At 39.0% G+C, this 19,200-nt stretch overlaps 1 protein-coding gene across 1 annotated transcript in view; it reads right to left on the bottom strand.

Annotated features, from left to right (window-relative positions):
• ADAMTS20 (ADAM metallopeptidase with thrombospondin type 1 motif 20) overlaps nucleotides 1-19,200 on the bottom strand; it is a 105,461-nt gene that overhangs the window by 73,923 nt on the left and 12,338 nt on the right. Inside the window, exon 3 of the mRNA XM_089524267.1 lies at nucleotides 13,412-13,571. Within this exon, the coding sequence (XP_089380393.1) occupies nucleotides 13,412-13,571 (160 nt within the window). The remainder of the gene's footprint in view (nucleotides 1-13,411; nucleotides 13,572-19,200) is intronic.

Below are 19,200 nucleotides of genomic sequence, written 5' to 3'. Positions count from 1 at the left end.
ATATTTTTGAAGCCAGCTCAGAGTTTAAGGGATTGTATAAACTACAAGAAACTTGGCTTAAAGAATGCACATGTGGTTGCTCATACTCTGACTGAAACAACCCATGATAACCCATCTCTCCTATCCATAGGGTTTAGCCTGAAGGGAAGTTTTTAAAAAGTTACTTGCTTTATAGCAACCTACTTTCAAACTCAAGCAGGTGTTCTCTTTTCTTCTGCCAACATTCATGTGAATCATGAGCACACAGACATGCAGTTCTCAGTCCCCAGCTGTTTTGTGTGGTTTGGGAATCAGGTGAGCTTTAAAGAAAAAGATAGAACTTTCCTGCATACCTTAGCTAATCTAGAGCATCTGTTCCCAAACTTCAACCTTCAGATGTAGCTGGATTACAACTCCCAGAATCCCTGACCATTGTTTATGACAATCATAACTTTTGGGAGCTGAAACTGACCAATATCTTGGGATCAAAGTCTGGGAATCACTGATCTAAAAGAACCTGTCCAACCCTGCTTAAATTTGTAAGCAGAACAAGTTACATTTGTACAATTGTTTAGAGGAAAAGCAAGCAAGGAGACATAAGACAAAGGTGTATAACATTATGAATGCAATGGACCAAGTGGATTGGGAGAAGTTTTTATCCCTCTCTCATAATTGTAGAGGTTCATGCCATCTACTGAACCTGAATGCTGGAAGACAAGTTGAGTCTCACTTGTCCAAAATGCTTGGGACCAGAAGTGTTTTGGATTTCTGGGGTGTGTTTTTTTTTTTTTTTTTTTTTGGGGGGGGTGGTGGTGGTATTATTTTGGCACAACTGTAGCTGCATATACATACATAATGTGATATCTTGCAGATGAGACCAAAACCTAAACACAACATACATTTATGTTTCTTATACACCTCATGCACATAGCCTGAAGGTAATTTTATACAATACTTTAAATAATTTTGTGCATGATGCAAAGTTTATGTACACTGAACTGTCAGAAAGCAAAAACAGCACTGTCTCAGCCACCCATGAAAAAAGTTTTGGTTTTTGGAATATTTTGGATTTCAGAATTCGAAATAAAGGAGCTTCAGGTCCAGAACACACTGCAGGAATAATCCAGTCTGAGAATATTTTAACTGCCCTGTCTCAAATGCGAGGGAATTCTGGGAACTGTGATTTTGTGAGATATTTTGTCTTCTCTGTCAGAGAACTCTGGAACCAAAACTAACTACAATTCCCAGGGCACTGGGCCAGGGCAATTAAAGCAGTCTCAAAATGGATTATTTCTACAGTGTGTTTTGAACTTCAGTCTGTAAAGGAAAGTACCAGTTAATTCAATGCATAGACAAAATGGAATTCACTGCTACAAGATGTAGCAAGGGTCTGCCAGTTTTTGCTATGAACATTTTACTAATAGAGGAACAAACAGAAAATAACTTAGCACAATTCTCTCAAAATACTATCCAGGACAACTACAGTCCTGCCCCAAGGAGAACAAAAACATTACAAATGTAAAACAAAAACACACCATCATTCCACCAAACTAATCTGTACTCATAGATATATCTATGTCTGTCATTCTGTAGAAAAGAGGTGGAGAATATGTAGTCAGATGCATATTTCTGATTTCTAATTCCCAATAGCCCCAGCTAATTCTGGACAATGGAGGCAGCAATAGTCATTAATATCTGCCTTTATGCAGTGGTGGACTATGAGGCCCAATTAACTAGTGCTGAATTTTAGCAGGATGGAAGCCTTGGGAGTGAGTGGTTCCCTTGTCTAGAAGATAGGTAGGCTATCCATTCTAAATGTGATTGAACTCTTTCTGAAGGATAAAATTCTCAGGCTGGAGGCTCTCCTCAGTCCATCTGCATCACTGGATATGCAAATGACTTCATTGCTTAAAGTGCCATTTATCAACTTTGGCAGGTACAAAAGTTGTAACAACTTTTGAACAAGGATATCTTACCTGTAGTCCAGATACTGGTAGCCTCAAACCTGGACTATTGCAAAGCTACCTTAAGGTAGGTCTGGGAACCGCAGCTGGTGCAGAAAACTTCAGTTAGACTCGAAGTGGGACCACCTACTGGCTGCCTGTTTGGTACTGGGGAAGGTTTAAAGTTTTATTGGGCCTGAACAGATAAGCCAAAATAAAGCTGCTTTAGGTCACTTTGTAGGTATGCTATTTAAGTGATGCATGTGTCCTAAGAGGCCGGAAGCCACGCCAAAGCCACGCAGAGCGCGGCTTTGGTGCAACTTATGGCCTTTTAAGAAGCATGTGTCATTTAAACAGCATACCTCCAATGTGACTTGAAGTAGCTTTATTTTGGCATGTCTGTTCGGACCCATTGTTAGTTTATAAAGGCCTAAACAACTTGGTACCCAGTTACCTAGGAGACAGTCTTCGCCCATGTAGAAACATTCAGATTTTGATATTATTATCTAGAGATGACAACCACATGCTTATGGTGTCTGCTCAGCACACAGATTAACATGTAAATCACTTTCTCTCAACCAATTTTCACCCAGTATATATATTCCACTCACTTCCATACCAGCATTCTCTGAAGATGCCAGCCACAGATGCTGGTGAAATGTCAGGCATAAACTCTTCCAGAACATGGCCACATAGCCGGAAACCCCCCTCCCCCAAACCTATCTTTCATTACAGTTTCAATATGTTCCATCTATTTAGTTTTTGATGTATATTAAATGCTAGCTAAATACTAGTTTAAGATAGCATCTCCCCATTTAGTTAAACCTGACATCCTTTCTTTGAAATTCAGAGTGTATTTGTGTACATTTTATTTTTTACTGATACAGAAGATTTTCACACGACATCGTTATATCGTTCCTTATCATCCCAAAGTGTAGTGGAATCGTCTTAACAGATAGACGATTCCAAAAGATTTTCACATGAGGCTGTTAGTGTTCTTAAATCGTTGATATATCAGAATTCAGCAATAAATGATTACAAAACGATTTCAAAACAGTTACATTCACACACTGGACACAGCAATGATTTAAGAACAATTTAGCAATGATTTCAGAACACTAACAGCCTCATGTGAAAATCTTTTGGAATTGTCTGTCTGTTAAGACGATTCCACTACACTTTGGGATGATAAAGGAACGATATAACAATGCTGTGTGAAAATCTTCACAGACTGCTCTGAATTCTGACTTTTAAGCTTATCGCAAGGAGCTCCAGGAACGCTATTGGGACAGGATGAAAGGGGGCATGATGGAAACGGAATTGGGTTATTACCCATTTTACTGCATGCCGAAACACCAGCAACACCGCCAGAAGTCCCTGTTCCATTCCGAAACCATTCCCCAGAGTCCAATTTTCAGGAACGCTTCTGAACAGGGGACTTCTAGTGGCATTGGCGACATTCCAGCATGCACTAAAATGCGTAATAATCCTGTTCCGTTCCCATCATGCCTCCTTTCATCCTGTCCCAGTAGCATTCCTGGATCCCTGTGCGATAAGATCTTCTAATTGGTATAAAAATATTTGTAAAAACAAACTTGGGATTCACAGTTTCCCTGGCTCTTCAGTACTCAACATGGATATTAGTTTAAACACGTCATTACATTCATACATGTTGCTACTCAAGCCCTCCTGCCACTTGAGGTGTATTGCATCCCAGAGGGTTCATGGGACCACACACACACACACACACATCTCTTCCACATATTTAAGCATACATCCAGCTCCTCATGCTGTCATGCTGGAAGAAGAGGTGCTTGCCTCTTCACAACATGATTCAGCAGAGCTGGTAGCACTTCCTGACCTTCCCATACCAAGGAGGAAGAGGTGGAAGTGAGAGCAATGACACTCTTCCACTGTGCTAGAAAAGGAGGAGGCAGCCTCTTATCACCTTTTACAGGCTCTGACACAACTCTTTCCTCAAAGCTTGAGGGTCCTTGGAGCCATGGTACCATGGAAAAGATGACATGAACAATCATCTATGCCATGGAACAGAAAAGATACAGATGCTTGGCACATGAGATTTTTTCACTTTACTCCTCCTGTAGTGCCATGGCTCCAGAGGTACATAGAGTTAGGTATTCAAGAAACAGAGGGTTCTGGGGTATCCACACCTACACTTACACTTTGAGATGACCCCCCCCCACCCGCCCATCACTAGATTTCACAGCAGGACCAGTCCTGCGCACAGTGAATTATTGAACTATTTAAGCTGTCTCTGCCACAGATATCTCACTGGATCATGGCCAATTATTTCAAGCTGTTGGGAAAGGCCTCTAACCTGAGTGAATTCTTCCTGATATTCTTCAACCAATTATTAGGATTCTGAATACTAGCAAAAAATAAGTCTTAAAATTGCTAGCTTGTCTGAAAGCCCTCCTGTAACACTTCTGCTTTTCAGGGGATAAAACAACTCTGAAACTTGGCATGCATTATATAATACATGCATGATAGAGGATGGAAAGTGTTATTCCAGTAACCATTGCTTACAAATCCATATGGCAACACCTGTGTGTGAAAACAGCAACCCTTAAAACAGGCCTCTTCTATGCTGGCTGATATCCAGCTAGCCAGTGTGTCTCTTCAAGTATATAATACTGATAGAATATTTTCCACTACCTTTCTTTCCCTTTGGTTTCAGATCCTTAGCAGTATACAGCTTCCTGGTGCTCTTATATCCATTATCATTAGTTACTGCATTGTTGTTCATTTTAGGCTTTTTAAGGGCTCCTTTCAAAGGCTTTGTTATGCAGAGTAAACTGCTCAAAAGGCAGATTTTTTCTGTGTGTGTGAGTACGTGTAAAACAGAATTATTAGCTACAATAATAGGGAACTATAGTTTTGGTTAATAAATACAAGTTAAATCATTTTTAATAAAACATAGGAATAAGATTAAGGACATATATTGCAAATATTTCACATTTAACATTGTAAAACTGCCACCCCAGCCTTACTAAAAGTGTATTTGATCAATTTCCCACCACTTTCCCACAGAAAGGTCAGTGATGAATGTGTCTAGGAAATCAGAGGAATTCGAAGATGAAATAGTAGTCTTCTTTTAGAAAGATAAGACTTAATCTTGCTTTTAAAAAATGAAGACAGCTGATTGCAAGGAGCCAGATTAAACAATGTGCCTGCGTCATATGCAGCCACCTTTTACGCAGCTTTCAGCTTATGCTGAAAGCCGCATGACAGAAGTTGCAATGGCACGCGCACCACGCCACACGTCATGCACAAGCCCCATTATTTTCAATGGGGCTCGAGCATACATGCTATTTGCCTTATGCAGAGGAGTCCAGAACGGACCCCCGTGTAAGGCAAGGGCATACTGTACTAGTTGCCTTCTTAAGCCAAACACAGCATGCCATTTGGCCATGCACACACTGCTCAGCCTTAACAACCTGATACACGCGGCACTTCTGTTGCCCAAACATCATCAAATGGGGCAGAAGCATCACCAGTGTGATCATGCCACAGGCGCTTCTAAAGTGGAACAGAAGCTTTATCGCCATGGAATTACCATAGAATTGTCAGGGAAGCAGCCCTTTCCTTATTAATGGATTAATCCATTAATAATAAGAAAAGGGCTTCTCTGATGATTCCATGGTGATAACTCTTCCATTTCACTTTAGAGGTTCCAGGCATGATCACACTGGTGATGCTTCCACCCCATTTTGATGACATTTGGGTGATGGAAACACAACGTTTGGAGCTCCGTGTGATAAACCCCATAGCTTCTACAGGAAAACAGGATCTTATTTATAAACTGCTTATTTTTCTCAACAGGGCTTTGCTTACATCACACTGCTGATGTTCCTCCTCCTCTCTCCACTAAGCCAAACAAATACATGTTTAGTTACCTAATTTTCCTTTTTAAGAGGTGTCCATTTTCACTTTTTAAAAACTAATTTATATTACTTCTGAATATCTTGGCATTTTGACTTTGCTTTCAAAATGATCAGCACAGACCAACCAAATTCATTATTAGGCTTGGCAATCCTTATTTCTGAATATTGCATACAATACTTAAATATTATCATAAGAAAAAAAGCTTGATACAGTGTCTTGAATATTGGACTAGGACAGCCCTGGAAACACACTGGGTGATCTTGGGCAAGTCACACTCTCTCAGCCTAAAAAGGAAGGAAATGAATGACAAAGCCCCTCTGAACAAACATTACCGAGAAAACTCTATTGATAGGTTCACTTTGACTATTGCCACACAACAACAACAAATCATCAGCTCCACCAGTATAATTTCACTGACAGCAGGGGTAAAGGCAGTAGTGACATTGAAATGGCAAACCAAAGGCAGCAAAAAGTAAAAAGGAGGCTGTAATGGTGATTGGGGAAGGATACTGCCAGCTCTGTCCTGATTATTCCTTGAATGGGTGTGCATCGAGCTGAGGAAGTATGAAAGAGCTGTCTTGGATGATTGCTTCTCTTACAGTACATACTACCTTGATTCTCTGGATTTTCTGGTTTTCGCCCACGGCACTCCACAGAGACGGCCCTTACTAAGATCTCAAATGATCTTTTGCGGGCCAAGGCGAATGGCCTTTATTCGATCCTTGTCCCACTCGATCTGTCTGCAGCCTTCGACACCGTGGACCACTGTCTCCTAATAGATGTACTCTCTGACCTTGGTTTCTCGGGCCTTGTTGTCGATTGGTTCACATCTTACTTGTCAGATCGATCTTTTTCAGTGGTCTCGGGTGGTCAGACCTCGTCTTCTGTCCCCTTATCTGTTGGAGTTCCTCAGGGCTCTGTTTTGGGTCCCCTTCTGTTCTCTTTATACACACTCTCCCTTGGCAAACTTATCAGTTCTTTTGGTTTCTCCTACCATCTTTACGCCGATGATACCCAACTGTACCTTTCCACCCCTAATCTTTCGGCAGAGCTAGAGCAGCAAGTGTCATCCTGTTTAACAGCTGTCTCCCACTGGATGCACCATCGGCGTCTGAAGCTCAATATGTCCAAGACAGAGCTTCTTGTTTTCCCTCCTAAGCCCACCCTTCACTACTCCTTTTCTATTTCTGTCAATAACGTCTCTATCCAGCCGGTCCAGGAAGCCCGCAGTCTCAGTTTCATCTTTGACTCCTCTTTGTCATTTATCCCTCAGATCCAGACTACAGCCAAAGTCTGCAGATTTTTTCTCTATAATATCGCCAAAATCCATCCATACCTCTCAGCTTCTACCGCAAAGACACTGGTCCATGCCCTAGTGGTCTCACGACTAGACTACTGTAACCTCCTCCTGGCAGGGCTTCCCCTCTCTCATCTCCACCCATTAATTTCTGTTCAGCATTCAGCTGCACGCATTATTTCACTCGCTCGCCATTATGATCATGTCTCCCCTCTGTTGTCCTCCCTTCACTGGCTCCCTTTTCCTTTCCGCATCAGGTACAAACTTTAGCTACTCACCTTTAAAGCCCTGCATGGGCTGGCCCCTTTTTATTTAACCGATCTTCTCTCTCCCTACATCCCTACTCGCACTCTCCGCTCTGGTAGCCAAAGTCTCCTCTTTCAACCCAGGATCTCCTCTGCCCCATCCCAGATCCGTCCCTTCTCTCTTGCTGCCCCTCATTCCTGGAACCTTCTTCCTCTGCATGCACGGCTCATCACTTCCCTAACCAGCTTTAAGGCTGAGCTGAAAACCATATTGTTTAGGGAAGCGTTCTCAAGGAATTTGTGATTGTCATCTGGCTGTCTGACAATATTTGATGTGATGTGATTTGTTTTATATTTGATGTTTTTAATTTGTTTTTTCTTTTCTATATGGTAATTTTATCTATTCCTCTTTTATTGTTATCTTAGAATGTACGCCTTGGGCAGGCTTTTATATACTTTTTAATTTTACTGACTTTGTACAGCGCTGTGTATAATTACAGCTCTTTAGAAATAAAGTTTAATAATAATAATAATAATGGATCACATTGGAAACTAGGCATTCAAAGGACAGGAGGCATAAGGTCTGCCGCCTCCACCATCACCACTGCTACCACTACCTCTGCCTCTATCTTGCATGGACCCACTGAATGTGCAACTGCAAATACAACAAACCATTACATTAGCATAGGGGCCAAGCAGGATCCTGGTCACAAGCCATTGTTTTCATTAATATACTTTTATACTGAAAGCATTGTATGCTTCCTTATCTCAATGACATTTTTGTCCAGCAATTGGTTTAAGAACAAGTATGACAGCTTGCTGGGGAGAAAGCACAGTTCCAGAGAAGACACCAGCCAGGGCTCAGTGAGTTGCCTGGGAAACTAGAAGGCAGTCTGCTGAATAGCAATCTCATCATGGTGTGCTTTTACACACACAGACAAATGTGCACTCACACATACACACAGCAGCAGGTGTCAGATATATGGCACATGCTTGTCCTGTCAAGGATCTGTTTCTGGAAGATAAAACCAGCTAGTTGGAGTCAAGAGCTTGCCCAGGGGACAAAAGACAAAATTTTGTGTTAGACGTTAGAATCATTCAAGCCATTGTATTCCCCATCACCATGTACAGATGTGAGAGCTGGGCAATGAAGAAAGCAGATAGGAAGAAAATCAACTCATTTGAGATGTGGTGCTGGAAAAGAGTACTGAAGATACCATGTATGGCCAAAAAGACAAATAAATGGATCCTTGAACAGATCAAGACTGAACTTTCCCTGAACCTGGGGAGATGACCAAGTTACCATACTTTGGACACATCATGAGAAGGCATGACTCACTAGAAAAGACAATAATGCTAGGAAAAATAGAAAGTAGTAGAAAGAGAGGAAGATTGCATGCCAGATTGACTCAGTCGGGGAAGTTGCCGAACTGAATTTGCAGGACCTAAGCAGAGCAGTGGAGGATATGGGCTCTTGGAGATGTCTCATACACAAGATCACCACGAGTCGGGGTCAACTCGAGGGCAGTTCCCACACAAACCAAACTACCAAAGTCCAGAAGACAAGGCTTGCAAGACATTTTGTGTCCAGAGAGCCAAATGTCCCTCTGGACCCCAGTAAATTAGCAGTTCTTCCCAGCAACAGTAAACATTAATCTACCAATATTGGAAGTTCAGCTTCTTGAGTGATCTTCCTATAACTTTGGATAACTTGGCAGCAGTTAACAGGCAGCACCCTGGGATGCTTCTTTTGTTGTTCATAACAACCACATGGACTTTCCATAGATGGTACAGTCCTGTCACTCACATCTTCATACGCTGGGGTGGGTGGGTTGAAATTTTCATCGATTTGGTCTATACATTTTACATGCATTGTTGCGTTAAAGGAGCATAACATATTAATATAGAGATGAAAGCAAACCTGCAAAGCAAAGTCTTCCCTCTCTACTGTACTGTTCTCTCAGCACTGAAATACAAACTGGGGTGGGGGGAGGGTCATGTGGGTGTGCATGCATAGATAGATAGCAAATATAGCTATGAATGAATGTGCCTGCTCAATACAAAAGCCCACTTTCTGTTACAGAGCTTGATCATATAATTTCCAAAGTCAGAAGCTACTGAAAAGCATACAACAACAACAAATTGCAAAGTGGACAGAAGGGGGCACCAAAGGACAGTGAAGTTGATGGGATAAAGTTGAATGACACCATCAATGAAATGGAAAAAGTCCATGAGTTTAGATTTATCATTACATCAATTCTATGCATTTTGAACTGTAATAGTCACATAGATGACGCAGCTTCCAAAAACTGAAATGAAGCATATGTAGTTAGACTTGCCATTTCTCAAGCACAGCAGTTCAACTGTATCACAATTGTTTTAAGGTACCACGGGGAGATAATAGGACATTTGAGTCATGTATTCATTTACAGTACAAATAAATCCTCACTCTTTAAATAACTGCTGGCTGGTATACAGGAAAATACACTATTTGGGGGGCAAAAAATCCAATGAAAATACAGCACTTTATGTGCACAAGCATAAGTATGCAAATTGTATTTTTTTCTAATTAGCCTCTTTTTTTTTTCAAGATTCAGGATTTTTAAAAGAGCCGAAATGAAAAGAATGCATATAATTCATATTTTGTGTAAGTATTTTTAAATATCTAAAATATTTTATGCCAAGAAAGCTCACATTCTGAAGTTAAAGGAGATTATGTGATTAAATAAGTATATTCAGATTTCCTATTTTGTCATAAACTGATTCAGGAAGGGACAGAGAAATAGCTGAGTTCCCCCTTGCTCCTTTCTATGTCTGTCTGTCTCCTGCTTCAGCCTTTCCCCATAGCTCAGGCTCTTAAATGAACAGCTACTGAGGGAAGGCAGAGACACACACACACAGAGATTTGTCATGGTCTATGTGTGAAAATCATTTGAATATTTGATCATTTTTTCGGGATGCACACACTTTTATCATTATTGGGATGGACGCACATTTGGTCCCGACATGTAAAAACTATTTGTACGCAAGTGCAGATTGATCTCGGATTCTGCACAAGATAACAGTGCTTTGTGTGTGAAAACCATTTGCACAATTAATAATGGGTTCTTGCCATTTTAAATTTCCATTTTTTCCCTGTGTGATAAACTCCTATGTGTGGCTCTACCTTCAGCAACTTCCCTCCCCTGCCCAGCACGTATCCAAGCAGCTCATGGGGTGGAAGAACAAGAAGCAAGCTTGATTCCTCAGCATCTTACATACACATGTATGCAGAAAGCAAAAATATTGTAATATGAGTGTGCACATTTACTTATTTCTGCCTTCTCACCCAATCTGAAGACCTTTGATGAGCAACTTTAAATAAATATTTGATGCACTTCGGGGTTTAAAATCTTGAATTAAGTCTTGTTTATCCATGAAAACAAAAGGTATTTAAAGAGGGTTGATGGTAAAGAAAGGGTTAAAAAAAAACTACTGCTCTTGATAAGGGTGCTTCTCTTTCCAGAAGTAAGGGCAACATATGAACCAAAAAACTCTTTTAAAAATACCATTAGTGAGATCTGAACAACCCTTTTCTTTATACTGTGATATAATCTTGCACATGAAGAATGGTAGAAAATTAGCAAAATTGGCTTCCAACACACCAAAAACAAAATACTAAAATATGTTCCCAAACAAACTGCTTGCCTCTGCTCTCTCTCTTTTCCCCCATCCCCTCTAGAAAATACTTTTATTTAAAAGACAATTAACTGCATTCTGCATCAATCACACTTGCCTGAATATTCTTAATCTGTATGCAAGCCTTACGCTGAGTACTTGGCATACATTTTTAAAAATGTATGTGATCTAGCTAAAGGAAATGCTGCCCAGAGAGGATATGTGAAACAAACAAAACACTTATTCACCTCTCCTGCTATTTCCACTGTTATAAATCTATCACTTCACGCTAAAAAATCTTATCCAGTTTCTATTCAACCTCAAATCATCAAATTAAAAATCATACTAACTACCACAACACAGGAATAACGGGAAATTCCTGGTTCCTGGGAAAGGAATGGACACTGTTCGCTAGCCAACAAAACATGGGAAAAAAGTAATTTGGCTTTATCTGATACCAGATCAGCCAAGAGTCATCACACACCTCCAGACTGCAAAGCCAGTTAATGAAAGGAAGCTGTATATGATGAAATGAAACAAAGGAAGAAATTGCCTGTTCACATTTTCCAATTAAATTTCCAAACATAAAACAAACAACTTTCCAACTTGATTCTGCATTCAGACTCTGCTTGATATTCCCGATACATGTTGTATTCTTCTCTGGAAATTAGGAACCCCATACAAAACAAAACCCAGCTCAAGTCCAACCATAAGAGCAGCATACCAATGGAACTGCACCCTAAGAGAGTCTCTTAGGCAAGCACCTGCAGATTGGAGATGCTAGCCAGATTTTTGAATACTGAAGACAAACATCACTTGGTGTCTATTTCCTGCATATATAAAATTCACAGATGACAATATGAAACAGCCATTGCAGACACATGGAAGTGGCTCAGTTAATTCAATAAAATGTAGAGTACCTATTCCCTTTTCTTAGCTTACAAAAAATGCAATTGATTCAGATGCGTATAGTTTTTGGAGATTGATATTGTACAATATGTTTTCTCAGAGGATGGCACAGATCAGTTTGTTATCGCTTGGCATTAAGGATGCATCAACACTACAGTCATAAATTATTTTAACTGTCATTCCTCTGCCCACAGGAAACATGGGAAATATAGGTTTACCAGAAAATGTACACAGAATTGCCCAAGTTGATGTTGATGAATTTACTTATGACTTGAATGAAACAAATGTTTGACTGGCAGCACTTAAAATGACCAAAAATTTGTTCTGAACAAACTTTCCCCAGCAATTTCCCATAAAATGCCAACATTTACTGTCAGTCTCAAACTTGCACAATACTGCTTGCAGTGTCAGTCTAGTTATAAATATTAATGTTGGTCAAAGTCAGCTCATAAATGTGCATTCTAGAGCAAAAAAACTAAAGCAAAACCAGAAATCCAAAGTATTTATTAAAGAATGACTAAAACAGTTAATATGTTGCAACTGAAACAGTTGATGGAATGGGTCTTCACTTCGATCCCACCAGATTACATATCAAGTTTAATGACTGTTTAAATATGTGTATTTTACAGTATAAGACACAGTGATTTTGACAGAAAATCACTTTATAGGGAAGATTAGGCTTCACTAACAGAAAACTCAGCACTTCATTAAACTGCAATACTCAGGATTCTTACCCAGATGGTTAAGACTGAATCAAACCAATCTGAGTTCACAGAAAAGAGAAAACACTTGAGCCTAAATCCAATTGCCAATCCTAACTAGAAAAGTCCAATTGAATCAATTATAACTTGAAAAACAAATACTTTTTGTAGGTTCTGTTGATTCACAGGAGATTATCACATGCCCTTGTCCCGTTCCTGTCCTGTCCTTCCCATGAGATTGCGGGAAAGTTTTTCAAATGATGTTGTGCAGATCCTCTCATTAACTCATCCAAAAAGCGCAATTGACTGTGATCACGCAAAAGACTTACAGATGACACTGAGCAGATCCCATCATTAACCTGCCATTAACCTGTCATTAAAGCGACATTGGATGGCATTGGCTGGCAATAACAGAAGTTTCCTTTATTGCAATGCCACTTTAATGATGGGTTAATGGCAGGATTAGTGCTATAATTGAAAGCCTTTCATGCTATCACAGTCACGGACGGGTTAATGACAGGATAAGGATAGGAGAGCGATCCTGTCCCTATCCCATCTCTGTGTTATAATCTTCAATGACTCTACTCTGGCTGGGGCTACTAACTGCATTTAGGCCATAGGTCTTCATCCACTTGATGTGTAATATCTTACCTTCATAACACAGATATCACAAATGCAAACAAATCTTTATAAAATTAGCTACTTCTCCAAAAGAAAAAAAAATAGTAATAATAATTCTGGTTCTAGTACAGGAATAAATATGTTTAGTTGTACCTGAAGTTTCACATGATTTATAGGAATTCTGGTAAAAATCTTTCTTAAATTCTTCATGTCTATATATAAGATGTGGCTTTTTATGGTCATCTTCATAGTCATCTTCTGTCACCAAAGGTTCTAGAAAGTATTCTCCATCATGGGATCTAAATGTTCCCATCTGTAATCAAGAAAGAGAGTCAGTAGAACTAAGCAAGATGATTAGATGTCCCTTCTATGAAGTTAGAAACTTGAAAAAGCTGTCTGAAGTTCCATTATATGAATGGTTTCAAACTTTGTGGACAAAATTGAGATTACAACCTCATCAGGGAGGTTTTCTTGAGGTCACAATTCATTGCATACTCACATAGGAATTTAATAGGAGTTCTGATTAAATGTGTGTGTAGAAATGCATTGTTATATTTATAACAGATTGTAAGTCATCTATGGTAAACATGGATCAGATAATGATGAAGCTATTTTTCAAAATATTGCACAACATACTGTAGTAGAGCTCAGATTAAATAAATAATTACACAAATAATCAATTTGCAGCATAACATTAGCATTAAAAACATTGTGCAAAGAGCTGAGCTTTCTCAGAGGCTGTGTGAATGTGGTTCCTCATGCTGTCAATCATTCTACAAGCACACACACTTTCAACTTGTGAAGTAAGGAGCTAATCTACCATTGCACAATGATTTTGCCCACTGAGCCATAGTGCCCATTGAGCCATCAGATGCACCACTGTAGGAATGCAGTGAACATGACCAGACTTCACTTTTAAGAATAACATTAGTCTATACCAAGAAATAATGCCCAGTCCTCCTTCCGTTCCCACGGTCTTCGGATCCATGTCCCTCACTTATGCATGACAAACAGAGGGAGAATGAATGAGGTGCATGCTTGCAGCATGTCCCTGCACACCCACACCTAGATTCAAGCTTGCATATATGGGGCTTGAATATAGGCGAAACTCCAATTTCACAAGGGGTTCCAGGACGATCCCCTGTGAAAAAGGAGGGGTGACTGTATATGATTATTTTTCATGCAGAAATAAAAGAGAAAATTCAGAATAAAAGTATACTGCTTAAGAGCATAGGAAGAATAAAACAAAAAATGTGGATGTAGACTGAAGTATATGAAAGCTCATGCTGCCAATTCCTTTCTTTCAGTTAGTCTCAAAGGTGCAGCAAGATCTCTCTTGCTGATCATACTGATTCTACAGACTAACACGGCCCACCACAGTCCCCTGTGGAACAGCAACAGATGGCTCATGGACCAACATGATTCCACAGACCACTACTTTGAGCAGTATTGATTTATAGCAAATCGAACTTACACATAAATAATGTATTATCATTCATTTCTCTGCACTAGCTAAGGGTCTGAGTTTAGTTGATTAAGGGTCTGAGCTGATTCACACAAATACAGAAATACTAAATCATGGACATTTAAAAGCCAAAATTAGTCAACACTATATCAAACACATTTCACAACTTTTCCACAAATGTAGCAGCAATGCTTCTATTAGATGAAATGTATCATTTCAAACATAGGAACATGCATTATAGCCAGATCAGACAATTGTTCATATAGGCTAGCACAGTCTATTTTGATGGGGTCTCGATCAGGGGTCTTTTCTATCAATGACTCCTTTCAAGCTGGAAGTACCTGGGATTGAACCTGGAACTTTATGAAATCTCATCTAGTATTTAAACCAATGGTACTCAGCCTTTTTATCGTTGTGACCCCTTTTTACAACTGCAAGTGGACATTGCACCTGCCCCTCAACGTACCCTATGAATAAACATATTTTGTTCTACTGTGCATGATTTCATTTGCACATTCATGTATATCCATATTTTAATATTTTATTGTTCAAATTACAATAGCATGATTTAATTAAATTCAATATTTAACTCAATTATTTCAGATAATTCAAATGAATTAAACTCTTTGCTTAGTGATATTAGAATAATTTTACAACCAACAGGTTAACTCAAAAATAAATCCCACTGAGTTCAACAACATAAATTCCAAAATACAAATATATACGCCTGAAAACTTGGGTTTTCCATTACTTGAGGAAACTGCATATATAATAGCAAAGGCTTGTTAATATTGTGAGATTTATGTAAAACAAAACCCAGAGAAGTAGCTGTGGAGACTGCCATATGTTTTGGCAGAGTTGGACCTCCAAGGCCAGCTGTAACTAACTGAAGGATGAATTTTGAGAAATCACCACTCACTGTGTAATGAGCTGCATGTGAGAGTAAGGGCTGATTAAAAGTAATGTATCTTCAATCAAGGCAGGTATAAACTGTGGGACAGGTTGAGTCTCTCTTATCTGAAATCTTGGGACAAGAAGTGTTTTGAATATTGGATATTTTGTGGATTCATGTACCCTTTCCACACCATTTGAGGATAATACACACAAACATTTTCAAATATTAGTTCTTATTGTATTGCACAAGTCTACCTATGACAGAACATGCTATAGTACATAGTGGCTAACTGTTACACACAATAAAACAACTACTGTCAGAATGTACAGAGGGATGGGAACTATCCCCATTGGACTGAAAATCCCAGCAGCTCTTGATCAGTACAGCCAATGATGAGGAATGCAGAGAGTTGCAGTCCAATAACACCATGATTCTTGTTCCTGATGTTCAGGAACATAGTGTCTTTCCTCTCGTGACACTCAGCATCATTAAATATGCAGCAGGTGAGCTATGAAATATTAATTGAAACATATGAATCAAGGTTTTTAAGAGACTAGATAGGTAAACACTGGTTTTTAATTGTCACTGATATGTTGTTAAATGCCCTTAAATTGACCTCACCTCATGGCAACCCTGTGAATGAGACATCTCCAAGATTCCCAGCCCTCAACTGCCCTGCAAGCTCAGGCCCATGATCTCCCTGATCAAGTATAACAATACGGAATGTGGTCTTCCTCTCTTTATACATCCCTCTTTCTTTCCCAACATCATAGTCTTTTCTAATGATTCATGCCTTCTCATGATGTGGCAAAAGTATGAGTTTCAATTTTTTCATCCTGGTTTTCAGAGGACGTTCAGACTGGATCTGTTTTAGAACCCATCTGTTTGTCTTCTTCGCTGTCCACAATAGCCTTAGTATTCCTCTCCAGCACCACATCTCAAATGAGTTGATTTTATTTCAATCTGATTTCTTCACTATCCAGCTCTCATGATGATGGGGAAATCAATGGTTTGAACTATCCTCACTGTAGTGTTCAGAGTTATATCTTTGCACTTTAAGATTTTGTCCAGTTCTTCTATAGCTGCCCTTCCCGGTCCTAGTCTACTTCTGATTTCTTGACTGCAACCTCCATTCTAATTGATATTTAATCCAAGGTATGGGGACGCTTTTGACTATTTCAATTTTCTCATCTAGGATGAATTCTTGTAGATCTTCCATGGTCATTATTTTTGTTTTCTTAATGTTCAGCATTAGCACTTTCCTCCTTAACCTTCCTCATTAATTACTCCATGTCCTTGATAATTTCTGTGAGTAGTACTGTGGCATCTGCATATCTTAGATTGTTAATGTTCCTTCCCCAAATCTTCACTCCTCCTGCCTCTGAATGTACATACTAATAAAAATAATAATAATTTTTTTATTTCTATCCCGCTTTTTGCCAGGCAATCAAAGCAGTGTACAACAAGTTAAAATACATCCATATATACATAGTGCTCCTCCCTTATATTTTCTGCATACAAGTTGAATAAATAGGGTGATAGTATGCAGCCTTGCCTGACCCTTTTGCCAATTGGAAACCATTCTTTTTTTCCATATTCTGTTCTAACGACAGTCTCCTGTCCTGAGTTCAGGTTATTTCTCAGGATGATCAGATGTTTTGGCACTCCCGTTCCTCTAAGAGGAAGTCATAGCAGTCACAGGCTTTGCTGTAATCAATAAAGCTATATAATTAATAAAGATATATATTACTGATATATTACATGAAAAAACAAATATCCTCTTCAATACAAAACTGATTGAAATGATTGTAGAAGAATAATTTCTGTTTAGCATTCACACACAGATACACAAGTGCTACAAATTTTGTCTTCCTTTATCAAATATGAACATTCTCAAACAGTAAAAAGCTGATAATAGGTAGCTATTTCATAAAATGGTTTATCTGTAAGTGATAATGATGAGAATAGAACAAGCAAGCTACCAAATAAATCAAAAAGAAGCTATAAAATAAAGACTTCTGCAGTCCTCCTGCTCACACAAACACAAACATAACTTCTCTACTTACCACTAAGCAGTAGCTCTTTACAGATGAATTCTTAAGAAGAAACTTCTCAGCCCAAGTAGTGAATTTTGGTGAATTCTACTTCAGTACTTCTGTGTCCCACAAAACTACTTTTACAGCTAGGATCTTTCCCCAAAGACCTGAATGCACTAAGCTTTGTCCATGTTTCTTAGGCCTGTTACAGACAACCAAAATAAAGCTGCTTCGAGTCACTTTGGAGGTATGCTGTTTAAATGATACATGCATCCTAAGAGTCCAGAAGCCGCACCAAAGCCATGTTCCAGTCCTAAGGACTGGAGTGCAGCTTTGGTGCAGCTTCCAGACTCTTAGGATGCATGCATCATTGAAACACCATACCTCCAAAGTGACTCGAAGCAGCTTTATTTTGGCTGTCTGTATAGGGCCTTAGAAACTCATTCTTGATTGAAACAGTTCACAAGGACAGACATGAAAATCAGTGAAAATGTCAGGATCAGATTAATAAAAACTATCATGACACTGTAGAAGGTCAGATGGCAAGTGAGTGAAGGTCTTAACTGGCCAATGGGCTCAAATCCAAGGGTTTTATATCCCTACTGTTTAGAAAAAAATATATATTGTTGTTGTTTTAAATGGATATGTTTTCTACTCTGCTAACTTCAAATACTATGTTAAAATTACTATGGACAAATTTAAAATATAATCACTGCACTTTCTGATAAAAATGGCCAAAACAATCTTAGCACTCCAGAACAACTAATGGGTTGAATCAGTCAAATACTCCTTTGCAGATCAACAGATCACAGCAATATCAAAGGCCATTTTAAAGCCCATTATATAGCCATAAGATCAAACGTGCCCTTCCGATCTACAAGTAAAATCACATTTACTTCAGTGAGAGTTGTATGTGCATGAAGGAGACAAAAGCCTTTTGATTTCTGTATAAAATATACTAAATGGAATCATGAATCCTGGAAGAATTTTCTAAACTGCTGTTTGAAAAGAAAAGATGTATATTGTAATATTTTATATTTTGGCAGCGCAGTTACTTCAAAATAAAAATGGTTGTATGCTGTACATAAAATCCCATGCTTATGCTTAACTAAAGTAAAATAAGAAGGGAACAAAGAGACTATTGAGTAAAATGTGTCAGGCACATGGAGAAAATGAGTAACTCACACTTTCACAATTCCATAGCTATCAACATATGCTGTCTACACTTGGCCATGTTCTGCAATTTAATGACTAGGCTAAAATTTAGAGTCATGGAGTTGGAAGAAACCACAAGGGTTATCTTCCAACCCCCTGCCATGCAGATATACACAATCAAACAGATGGCCATCCAGCCTTTGCTTAAAAACCTCTAAAGAAGGAGACTCCACCATATTCTGAGACAGCGTATTCCAATTTCAAACAGCTGTTTACTGTCAGGAAGTTCTTCCTAATGTTTAGGTGGAATCTCTAGATTATAGGACATAAATTCTGAGTTAGTAATATTACATTGGAAAGGCAGTTTATTATCATTTTTCAAACAGCACAC

Source organism: Sceloporus occidentalis, unplaced genomic scaffold (genome assembly GCF_023333645.1).
Source record: "Sceloporus occidentalis isolate IW3139 unplaced genomic scaffold, rSceOcc1.0.p SCAF_5, whole genome shotgun sequence".
Classification (NCBI taxonomy): Eukaryota; Metazoa; Chordata; class Lepidosauria; order Squamata; family Phrynosomatidae; genus Sceloporus; species Sceloporus occidentalis.
The sequence above is the reverse complement of the archived record's forward strand: the minus strand, read 5'-3'. Positions and strand labels throughout refer to the sequence as shown.